General features: G+C 43.1%; 1 protein-coding gene across 1 annotated transcript in view; it reads right to left on the bottom strand.

Moving 5' to 3' along the window:
• LOC126335352 (2-hydroxyacyl-CoA lyase 1) overlaps window positions 1-12,730 on the bottom strand; it is a 118,793-nt gene that overhangs the window by 27,184 nt on the left and 78,879 nt on the right. The window contains exon 7 of the mRNA XM_049998538.1: window positions 4,192-4,267. Coding sequence (XP_049854495.1) covers window positions 4,192-4,267 — 76 coding nt within the window. The remainder of the gene's footprint in view (window positions 1-4,191; window positions 4,268-12,730) is intronic.

The following is a 12,730-nucleotide window of genomic DNA, read 5'->3' as shown; positions in this document are numbered from 1 at the left end:
GTGAGCAAGATGTATGAGACAGGCAAAATATCCTCAGACTTCAAGAAGAATATAATAATTCCAATCCCAAAGAAAGCAGGTGTTGACAGATGTGAAAATTACCGAACTATCAGTTTAATAAGTCACGGCAGCAAAATACTAACACGAATTCTTTACAGACGAATGGAAAAACTAGTAGAAGCCGACCTCGGGGAGATCAGTTTGGATTCTGTAGAAATACTGGAACACGTGAGACAATACTGACCTTACGACTTATCTTAGAAGAAAGATTAAGGAAATGTAAACCTACGTTTCTAGCATTTGTAGACTTAGAGAAAGCTTTTGGCAATGTTGACTGGAATACTCACTTTCAAATTCTAAAGGTGACAGGGGTAAAATACAGAGAGCGAAAGCCTATTTACAATTTGTACAGAAACCAGATGGCAGTTATAAGAGTTGAGGGGCATGAAAGGGAAGCAGTGGTTGGGAAGGGAGTGAGACAGGGTTGTAGCCTCTCACCCGATGTTATTCAATCTGTATATTGAGCAAGCAGTAAAGGAAACAGAGGAAAAGTTTGGAGTAGGTATTAAAATCCATGGAGAAGAAATAAAAACTTTGAGGTTCGGCGACGACATTGTAATTCTGTCAGAGACAGCAAAGGACCTGGAAGAGCAGTTGAGCACAACGGACAGTGTCTTGAAAGGAGGGTATAAGATGAACATCAACAAAAGCAAAACGAGGCTAGTGGAATGTAGTCGAATTAAGTCAGGTGATGCTGAGGGAATTAGATTAGGAAATGAGACACTTAAAGTAGTAAAGTCCGCAGCTCGTGGTCTCGCGGTAGCGTTCTCGCTTCCCGAGCACGGGGTCCCGGGTTCGATTCCCGGCGGGGTCAGGGATTTTTCACCTGCCTCGTGATGACTGGGTGTTTGTGTCGTCTTTATCATCATCATCAATCATCCCCATTACGGTCGGAGGAAGGCAATGGCAAACCACCTCCACTAGGACCTTGCCTAGTATGGCGGCGCGGGTCTCCCGCGTCGCTCCCCTACGCTCGGTAAACGGAGTATGGGACTCATCATCATCATCATCAAAGTAGTAAAGGAGTTTTGCTATTTGGGGAGCACAATAACTGACGATGGTCGAAGTAGACAGGATATAAAATGTAGACTGGCAATGGTAAGGGAAGCGCTTCTGAAGGAGAGAATTTGTTAATGCCGAGTATAGATTTAAATGCCAGGAAGTCTTTTCTGAAAGTATTTGTATGGAGTGTAGCCATGTATGGAAGTGAAACGTGGACGATAAATAGTTGAGACAAGAAGAGAATAGAAGCTTTCGATATGTGGTGCTACAGAAGAATGCTGAAGATTAGATGGGTAGATCACATAACTAATGAGGAGTTAGTGAATAAAATTGGGGAGAAGAGGAGCTTGTGGCACGACTTTACTAGAAGAATGGATCGGTTGGTAGGACATGTTCTGAGACATCAAGCGATCACCAATTTAGTAGTTGAGGGCAGTGAGGAGGGTAAAAATCGAAGAGGGAGACCAAGAGATGAATACACTAAGCAGATTCAGAAGGATGTAGGGTGCAGTAGATACTGGGAGATGAAGAAGCTTGTACAGGATAGAGTAGCATGGAGAGCTGCATCAAACCAGTCTCAGGACTGAAGACCACAACAACAAGAGTATATGTAGCTGCTATTATACAGGACCTATTATGAAAAACTACTTTTGTTGCTCAAGCTTCTAAGTGCTGCTCTGAGCAAAATTTATTAAGATCAATATTCTTGAAATCGAAACAGTTTCTGACAAATGTGGCAACTCCTCCTTTCTCCATATTTTCTCTATAGAAGTAAGAAGCTAACTTGACTCCTCTAACATTTAACGTATCTATACCAGCGACCACATGATGTTCAGAGAGGCACATTATATCAAAGGGTTTGCTCAACTCTAATTCTTCAACACAAATAAGCAACTCATTAAGCATACCCCTTAGTCCTCGGATATTCTGATGCAATAATGATAACTGATTTTGTGCACTGACTGAATTACAACTGGATGAAACTAATTTTCCTGCCAGTTTTTGAGTATCTCTAGTTTCAATCAGAGACCATCTGCATGAATTGTGTACATTGAAATTTGCTTTCTGGCTGCCTGTTTTATCAATGTGAATGTCATTTTTAGCCTGTCTCTGAACATCTTTTGTTTCTGCCCTTCCTACCCCAAAAAACTGCTGATCTGTCACTTGTAACCACTGGGACTTTACCACATGTGACAGTGTCCCCCCCCCCTTTAGTTTATTTGCTATTAGCCCAGACAATTTTCCCTTCCCTTTCCTGCTGAGGTGAAGGCCATGCCTAGTACAGTCCCACCTGCTGATAGAGTCAACAGGAACCACAATGATATGAGACCCCACATCTGAACCAAGCAGCCGTTCCACCTCTAAATTAACTCTCCTAACAGAATAGTTTAAATGAGGCCAGTCTTGCTGCCTCAGAACAGACAGAAGCCAACACCAGTATGTCTCATTGCTGAATCTATCTTTACCAGGTCACTCTCAATTGAATAATTAGAATACCTATCTATGCTGTTGCCTGCCCCACCCACTACTCCCACGGTGTCTTCCTTTTGTGAAGTCTTTGCAAAGTGAACCTACATCCTCTATCACCTGACCCAGACTTGCACTAGGTTTAAAAAAAAAACCTTGTGACCTGGTAACCTGATCCTAGTTCATGCTGCAACAGTTGGCCAACACCTCTACCATGTGAACTACCAAACAAGAAAACTTTCTTCTTCTTCACAGCTTTTTCTGACTTCTTCCTTTTCAAACACTTTTTGAAAGTTTGTTGTGTCCTGTCTACTCCTACATCTATTTGTGGCTCATTAGTTTCTAACTGTGACAACAGATCAAACCTGTTTTCCACATTCACAACCACACTGTTCGAGAATGTCTTATTCCTATTTCTTCTATATCCTGTTGTCACTTCCCACCTCTCTTTTCCCTTCTCCCTCCTTAACCTTTCCAGATCTCGTTTCACGTTATCCAGTTCCACCTGAAGGGCAGCAATCTTCTTCTCCTGTTCCATTATCTTCCTACCTCCACAGCAAATCCTACACAACCAATGAGCCTTGTTTATTTCCCCAATTCCCTTGCTGCTGCAGTCACCCACATGAAAGAAACTGCAACAACCACACCTTGGAACTAACAGTCCTACAGCAAGTCATACACTTCTCACTCATGGCAAACAAATTTTAGCTTTAGTCTAGGCTAAAACAAGAATAACTTTATAGACTACACAATTAATATATTAAATTGCTTAGAAAGTTTAGGCCTATAGTTCGGATACTAATTCAAAACTTCTTGAGAAACAAAAACGATACAGCTGGTGGGAGAGCTGCTCAACAAACCAATTTGAGTGGCAAAGCTAAAAAGCCGCCATAAGAACAGCTCAAGTAGAAGCACGAGCACACTTGCATTAGCACCTATGCATGCTCCAGTGTACTGTTCCATTTAACTTCAGAGTACCATTCGCATTGCTATGTGACATCTTTAATGTAATGAAAATTCTCACTGCTAAAAGCATCAATAAACTCCTTTTATGTTACTCTTTAATAAATATAAACTTTGTTTTGGGGAGTAATTGTGGAAGGTAAATAGGAAATGCACTATCATCAAAATTTCAGGACACAAACCTCTCTTTAAAGTAGGGAAATAAGGCTGAATAGCTTGTGCAAGGGGTAACTCATAACCATTCCCACTGCATGTGAATTAATTTCACATGGATAGCAACATCAATCAGAAGAATATTCTTCCACCGCCTTCCATTGTGTCCCACATTCCTCATCACCAAGTTACTGCTATCTCCCTTCATATGTTGCCAATTTCTTAATATTCTTCCTATTTCATAATCAGCAGCTTCTAACTCGTGTGTACAAAACAGTATTACAGTGCCTGGCATTGACATTTTTCCATCCCTAATAAGAACAATTTGATCACTCCTTTCCTAATAGAGTCCACTCCGTTAACTGTTTTCTGAATCCTAATAAAGCTAATATCTGTTATATAACTTGCTGATTCTTTCAATGTCACTGAATAATAATAATAATAATAATAATAATAATAATAATAGTATTGGGAAACAGAAGAAGTAGAGAAAAGAGTAGACTTCTCTCTAAGTGCTACAATATTAAGCTGCAAATGGTAACATACCTTTTGGAATAAGTTCCTGAATATGATGAAAAACTGTATAATAATTCAGTGGAACTGTTGTGTCCAAACACATAGCCTGTAAGAAACAGATTAATGCAATATTAGGGATTTAAAATTCATTCTTCTGCTGATCTACTCTCTGATAACTAGCTAACATTCACAAAATTTACATGCACAGCAATGACAGCTACATAACTTACATATATGCAGAGAATAGTGTCAAAGGGAAGACTTGTAACATCGAAAGTAAACAATGGGAGACTCAACATCCTGAAACTGTATACTTCATTATTAGTGGGACAATACAGTTACCACACATTTCACAATATGCAGGCTTAAATTGTTTTCACTCTCATTCTTTCTTGTTTCCTTGCTTCATGTCATGAAAATTTTTCCACAGTTTCTTCGGGATATCCTTTTTTTCCGAGCACCATACAGAAAATTTCTCTAATCACCTGTTTCCACATGATACATGCAGGGTAACAAGTATGTTAAAGAATGAATACTCATTGGTGAGATATGTCACTACTAGTGTGGTTACCAAGATGTGCTTGAAAGAAATCTCAAAATGTCTCACCTACTTTATTAATTGCAGTAATAGTAAAATATGCCTGCAACACTCCCAATAATGAGAGTGGTCAAATTGGTGTATATAACGGGAAGTACAGATGAAGTCAAACTGTAAACCAATATCATTAATCACATGCAATTAAGCATCTGAAAGTGCTAGTATGTCTCACTAAAGATAATGAGGTAGTAATAGGGTGGTTGGGAAAGGCAAGTCTGGAAAGAAAGGGTGTATAACATAAGTGGTGACCAGAGGTAACTAGCTTCCTCAACTAACAACACATATGTATGCTCTACTGAGCTGTTCTGGTGACATGACCAGCCTAGCCTTGGCAGTGCTGTACTGTGAGATAATGCAGAGCTAGGAATGGTGCTAGTGACTGCTGACTGGGTACAAATAGCACTGGTGCTGGTTGGTAGTTTCAGGAGATGAAGTTGCATTATGCGTGATCTGCACCTCAACATATCTGAGAAGGGAAGATTGGTGGAGCTAATTAGTAAGCGTGTATAGTGTGGGTGGGGTCGCAGATGGTCCTTTTTATGGCACAATGCAACAGAGTCCTCTTCCTAAAAAGTATCTCGATCAGTTTAGAGATTTCTACAACAGGTACACACAGAAGATAGAATGTACCATTCTGGAAAGTACACTTACCAGTAGTATGAAAGAAAAAGAAATCTCAAGGAAAAAACACTCAGAAATGTACAAAGAATTAACAGTTCTTCACCAAAACATGTAGTCTATTGAAAATAAAGTATAGCAACTTGAAGTCAAATTACAGTCTTTGAACAATGTAGTTTTGTTTTGTTTTTGTTTTGCTTTAGGTTGCAAAACACCAACTGGGGTCATACATGCCCAAGTCAGAATTGCAGAACATGAACATAGAGAGGAGTTAAATGACTATATGTCAGTTCCAATTGACAGAAGAGAAGGGAGCTAAAAACAGGCACGTCGAAAAAGGGCTTAAAAAGACACCATACAGAAACAGAGGTCCAAAACTAAAAATTAAATGACGTTTGCCATATTGCTTCAATGGGTAAAAAGTAAAATGCAGTCGACAGCCCGCACTTCATTTGCTACAACAACTGGTATATCAGACAGCAAACTCAAGCTGGAACATAAATGGTTAAGAAAAGGGCAGTCCATCAGGAAGTGGCAGACAGTTAAAATTTGAGTGCAATATGTACAGAGTGGTGGGGTAGCGCCACTTAGCAAATGACAATGGTTAAAAAGGCAGTGCCCAATATGTAGCGAGAGAGAGCGGAGCACAGCGGGACGGCAGGCAGGCACAGCCGAGTTAAAATAATCTTCTCCCGGCGGGAGAACCGAGAGGTCGTCCAAGGTGCTGGGAAAGGCTTAATAAGCTGAAGCTTATTTGTGTGGAGGGAGTACTATTGGCGATGCCAAAGGGACACCACCTCCTGACAGAGGGCAACGCAGAGATCATCGGAGGGAATATAGGTACTTGTGGGCTGCACTACGAGAACTGCAGCCTTGGCAGCAGCATTAGCAGCCTCATTTCCTGGCAGCCCAACATGACGAGGAACCCACAGAAGCATGATAATGGCTCCACCAAGAGTGAGCAAGTGACAGTTTTCCTGGACCCACTTCACTAAGGGACAGGTAGTGTACAGCGCACATAGACTTCGAAGGGCACTGAGTGTGTGTGAGCAGAGAACACAATTGAATAGGTTGTGTCGCCGGATGTACTCCGTGGCCTGATGCAGAGCAAAGAGTTCGGCTGTAAATACTGAGGAGTGTGCTGAAAGCCAATATTGAAAGACACGGGTGCCAATAATGAAGGCACACCCAACAGCATGGTCAGCCCAAGAGCCATCAGTGTACACAAAGACATTCCTTATGAATGTCGTAAAACTGAAGGCGATAGAGTGAGGCTGAAGTAGTGTCCTTAGGAAGCAAGTGTAGGTCCAGGTTAACATGGGCTGCTTCACAGAGCGAAGGTGGTGAAGGGTTCACACCCACCAGAAAGTTTCAGGTAGTGTGAAGTTAAGCTGCCAGAGCAAGTGCCAAAGCGGACTCCAGGAGGTAATAGAGAAGAGAGGAGTGCCCCATACTGGTGATCAAAGGAATCATCGAAGAAGGAGGCATAGGATGAGTGGTCACACATGGCATACAAACAGCATGCATACCTCTGAGGAGAAAGTCACGGCGATATGACAGCGATAGTTCAGCAGCTTCAACATACAGACTCTCAACCGGGCTAGTGTAATAGGCACTAGTGGCCAGTGCCATGATGGTGGACAGTGTTGAGACAGCATAAGAGGGACGGGTGTGCAGATGCATAAACAAAGCACCCATAGTCTACTTTCATAGATACAAGGGCTGGTACAAATGGAGGAGGGTGGTTCGATCTGCACCCCAGGCAGACACATAGGACAGTGGGGTACCACATACAGCGGGCTGCCACATAAGACACATGGGAAGACAGAGTGTTTCCTATCAAGCATGAGCCCCAGGAATTTTGTAGTTTCAACAAATGGAAGAACAACAGGCCCAAGATGTAAAGATGGTGGGAGAAACCAATTGCACTGCCAGAAATTCATGCAGACGGTTTCGGCAGTGGAAAAGCAAAAGCCATTGTCAGTGCTACAGGGGTAAAGATTATCAAGACAGCACTGAGGATGCCGCTCAGTGAGACATGTCCATGGAGAACTGCAATAAATGGCAAAATTGTCAACAAAGAGAGAGCCAGAGATTCCTGGCATGAGAGGTCATTATAGGGTTAATGGCAATAGCAAAGAGGACAATGCTCAGGATGGAACCCTGAGGCACACCATTTTCCTGAATAAAGATGTCCGACAAGGCAGAACCCACACGCACCTTGAAAACCCAGTCTTGTAAAAATGCCCGAAGAAAACAGCAGGTACCTATGGAAGCCCCACATATAAAGAGCACGGAGGATACCGGTTCTCCAGCAGGTGTCATAGGCATTCTCCAAATCGAAAAACAGGGAATTCTGCAGAAAACCATTCATGACATGGGTTGACAAAGTAATGAGATGGTCAACTGTAGAATGTCACACTCAAAATCCACACCGTGCATTCAAGCCACCACACCAGCCGGGCACAAATGATACGTTCCATCACCTTGCAAACGCAGCCAGTATGAGAGATGGGGCAGTAGCTAGAAGGAAGGTTTTTGTCATTAAAGGGCTTGGGTATGGACATGACAGCAGCTTCACGCCAGCATACAGGAAATGTGCCGTCTGCCCAGATGCGATTGTACGTGTTAAGCAGAAAAAGTGCTTCCCTGCAAGAGAAAGGTGCTGCAAGATCTGAATGTGGACGGTGTCTGGCCCTGGAGAGGAGGATCGGGATGAACTGAGAGCATGATCTAGCTCCCTCATAGTATAGGTGGCATTGTAGCACTCATTTCCGATGGAGGAAGGCAGGGTGTTAATGGGAAGAGCTCGAAACTTCCGCAAAATGGCGGTCTAAGTTGTTGGAGACAGCAATAGGGTCCACAATGACATCATCAGCTACTGTCAGGCCAGAAATTGGGGAATGGATCTTGGTTCCAGAGAGCCGTCAGAGGTTGGCCCACATGACAGAGGAAGGTGAGCAACTGTTAAAAGAACTAGTGAATGAAATACAGCTAGTACTTTTGCAATCCCGAAGAAAGAGACGACACTTTGCATGCATCTGTTTATAAGGAATGCAGTTTGCCTGCGTAGCATGGCAGTTAAAAATGTGAAGAGCAGCGGCATGCCTCAATCCACCAAGGGACTGGGACACAATGTGATAAAGAGGAAGTGCGGGGAATGGAACATTCTGCAGCAGGAAGGATAATGTTTGTGAGATATTCCACTTGGTCACCACAACTGGGGAACTCTCGTTCTTCAAAGGTTGCCAGGGAGTGGTAAAACTGCCAGTCAGGCTTAGGAAGCTGCCATTTAGGTGTGCACGTGAATGGGGTAGGAGTCAGCAAACAGATAACACTCAGGAAATGGTCACTTGAGAAGGTGTCAGAACGGACCACTGAAGATGAGTGGCAAGCTGGGCAGTGCACGAGGAGAGGTCCAAATGTGAATAGGTGTGCAAGGAGGTGGAATGGAAAGTGGGTGATCCAGCGTTAAGGCAGCAGAAGTTAAGTTGGTTAAGAAGGTCAGCCAAGAGGGCACCTCTCTGACAGGTCCTGGGAGAACCCCAAAGGGGATGATGCGCGTTAAAGTCACCGAGTAACAAAAAGGGTGGAGGGACACATGTGGTACAGAGGAAAAAAGTCAGGTGGGGAAGGAAAAGGCAAACTGCAACAGCTTTGAGATTGGTAGTCAGGGAGATGGGCTGACTATGAATATCATCCCGTATGAGCAGCATCACACCCCCATGAGACGGAATGCCGACCTCCAGGAAGATAAAAACGAACCGGTAAGAAATGTGAAAGCTCAAAGTGGTCATTAGGGTGCAGTTTCGTTTCCTGAAGGCAGAGTACAAGGGGACACTGCGACGCTAAAGGCAGCCATGAATCCTCTTTATAGGGCCAAAGGCCACAATGTTACATTGGAGGAGAGTCATGATAATGAAGAGATGTAGGAGTGTCACCTTGGCAGCTGCTGAGTGATAGCTGGGGAAAAGGCGCTAGAGAAGCATCAGATTACTTGTGTGGTTGGTCTGTGGAGTCCAATGCTGAAAAACAGTTGTTGGTGTGCGCCTGCGAAACAGAGCTGGCCGGGCTAAGGTACCACATGGCAACACCATTGAAGAGAATCGTCGAGGTGGCAAAGGAGAAGACCGCTTGCCTTTGGTGGCCTTTCAGTTCGATGAGGACTTGGATGTTGTCTGGCTGGAGGGACAGAGGAAGTCTTCAAAGGGAATACTACTCCTGTCCTTTCTGGCCTACCAGTTGTGTAGCTGGTGGCTTCGCCCCTTGAGGTGTGAGTTTGATGGCTTGTTGCACAGCTGGACGGGAGGATGGTGATGCTACCTTGACACTGGTCAATTTCACAACCTCAGAGCTGAATTGGATGCAGGGTTTGTGACTAGCCAGTAACTTACGAAGGACTGGATAAAGCACCTTTTTCCTTTACCTGGATTTCTTGAACAGTTCACTCATCAAGATACACTGGACAATCCCGAGAGGAGGAAGCATGGCCGCCATTGCAGTTGATACAGCAGGGAGAAGGAGGCAGACAATCACCCTTGTGTGCATCCCTACCACAGGTGACACATGTGGTTGGGTGTCGACTAGACATTCTTGTATGGTTGAAACGATGACACTGGTAGCAGTGCATCAGGTTCAGAATGTACGGCTTGGACAGAAGCACCACTCTATAAAAGGTGAGAAAGAGAATACGGGTGGGCACTAAGAAGGAATCTACTTTATTCCATTACACGATGGACTGCATTGACACCTTGATCAGAGAGGTAAGATTGAATTTCAGCCCCGGTTAGACTGTCGAGCAGCCCTGTGTAAATTACATCACAGGAAGAATTCAAAGTTCTATGGGCCTCGACATGAACAGGGTAACTGTGGATAAGAGAGGCAACAAGCAGTTATTTTGCTTGAGAATCAGAAGCCATCTCCAAAAGTACAGTGCCATTCTGTAAAAGAGCAGGATTTCACAGAGCCGGCAATTGCATCTACACCTTCTGAATAATAAACGGATTTACCATGGCGACCACAAGGAACCGTGGTGCTGTGGGAAGGGTCTTTGATTCATTAGCCCCATTAAATTTATGTTTTGTAGATGTTAAGTAGGAATATGATTGACTCATCTCAAGGAAATCCCCCATGATTGCCAGTGTCTCCAATGGCATGCTCCTTCCAACTGGGGGCCCCCTTCACAAGGGGGCCCACCTGCCTTAGGCGATTGTTGACACCTCAGGTCACACTGCCCACACACCTGACAGAGGAACCAATCAACAATTTATGAAGGTTACTGCTCACGCAATCACCCCTCCCTGGGCCTGGCCTGTAACCAGCGGGTATGTGAAACCCTACGTGTCGACCCGGGGATGGGAATTACGCATTACCCAGTCACCTGTTACGTGTCAGATGCATGGGCCAGCCTTCAGGAGTGCACAGGGAAGAAGAAATAAAAAAAGAGGATCCTCAAACACTGAAGTGGAGGAAAAACAGAAAGGAAAAGGGATCGAAAAACAAAAGTGACTGTTCGCTTGTCAGCGATAGAATACAGAACATTCCCAATAATACCCCAGACATGTTCCCCAAGGGAGGGAGAAAAGAACAGCAAGAGGATAGACATGCAGCACAGAAGGGAAAAAAATGCTGCAAAGGCTGAGGCCCCACGGTAGCCAAGCACAAACCTGCCAAAGAGTGGCAAGCCTCCTGGGGGAGAACAATGTAGTGATACACATTACAGAACACCAGTGTAGTGCTGCCATCATATGAAAGGGCAAGCTGCTACTGTAGAACTACAACAAAGAATGGGGTATCAAATATGTGTTTCAGAAATGGGACACATTTTAAAGATCAGCAAGATATCACTGGAATTACCATAGTTAAACATTTCATAATGTCAGCCACTGAACTAACAAAACTTAACATTCATACAAATTTAAGCATTTGATGTGTACTGCTCAACTAGTTGCAAAGTGAATCCCTTTTTTCATGAGTTAACTGAAATCCTTGACGGAGCCTCAATTCCCAAAGCTAAGATTATCTTATATATCGACAAAACTGTAGGCCCAAAGAGGGATATTCTACAAATCTAAGAGAAATGCGTTTTCAGGGCCACTGATAAATCAAACCTGGGATGAGGTGTAGGCAAAAAACAATGTAGACAAAATGAGACATTCCAAGAAGCGGCTACTAAAGGCAGCAGCAGCTAAGGAAATTAAATGGATAACAGTGTGCATTAGAAAGTCCTCTGGAAGTCTTAAAAAACTAAGTTCTTTTAAAAAAACACAGTACGCAAACCCAGAGTTCCTCAATTATCATCACAGTTATAGGACACTGTTTATTTAATGACAAAATAATACATAAACTTGAAAATAAAAGTAAAGTTGTATGGGACATATTACAACATGAAACAAGAAAAGGCAGACACAAGTTCATTAACATACAAATGTAAAGATGGAAGTCAATTAATAGAAAACTCATAAGAACTAGAAAATTTGTAAATGTATCTTTTTCAGGTATTACAGAGAATCTGTAACAAAATTTCTCTCAAACAGGTGAAGTAATAATCATGCATTAAGAAGCCAGCAAAATGATGCAGTACCCCACGATGGGGCATGAAATCGGGGAAGCAATATGAAAATAAAAAAAAATAAGAAGTAAGCAGGACTAGAAGTAGTGCCAATCTCAGTCCTGAAAGTGTACAGACACCAAATATAATAAATGAGTTTTTAGTTCAGGTATTTTACCCGAGCACCCAAAACACACACACACACACACCGACAGACAGACAGAAGGAAAGTAATGAAAACGTAAAAGCCAGTTTCCCTACTCTCACCATTTAAAAAAATAATAATATACACCAAAAACAGACTAATGAATTACCTGAATAAATACAAGCTACCTAATGAGTCACTTTGGCTTCTGAGGTAGAACAGAATCATCCCGAGTTTACAAAATGGTACTTGAAACTCTCAATAGGCGTACCTGTGTTATACACACATTTTTAGATCTGTTCAAAACTTCCGAGCATAAAATCCTACTAAATAAACAGGTACTATGTACAAGATGTTTGATTTATACCTGGGAAATATGTTTGAGGAGTGCACTGGAAGAAAGTGGCACAAAATGAGGGTGAGGGGAAGTGAGTTGGGAGGAGGTGAACGGCAGAGGAGGCAGAGACTATTGGGTGAAGAGTGTGGGAACACTAAGTTAGCATCTGTTGAGGCCACAATAATTTCAGGAATGGAGAACATGTTGCAAGTGTAACTCCCCCATGTGCAATTCACAAAAGCTAGTGTGGAAGGAGAGGGTCAAGATGACCCAGTTTGTGAAACAGCCATTGAAATCTTCAGCTGCAAGTTGTGTCACAGG

This window comes from Schistocerca gregaria, chromosome 2 (assembly GCF_023897955.1).
Source record: "Schistocerca gregaria isolate iqSchGreg1 chromosome 2, iqSchGreg1.2, whole genome shotgun sequence".
Classification (NCBI taxonomy): Eukaryota; Metazoa; Arthropoda; class Insecta; order Orthoptera; family Acrididae; genus Schistocerca; species Schistocerca gregaria.
This window is presented reverse-complemented; position numbering and strand designations above follow the sequence as displayed.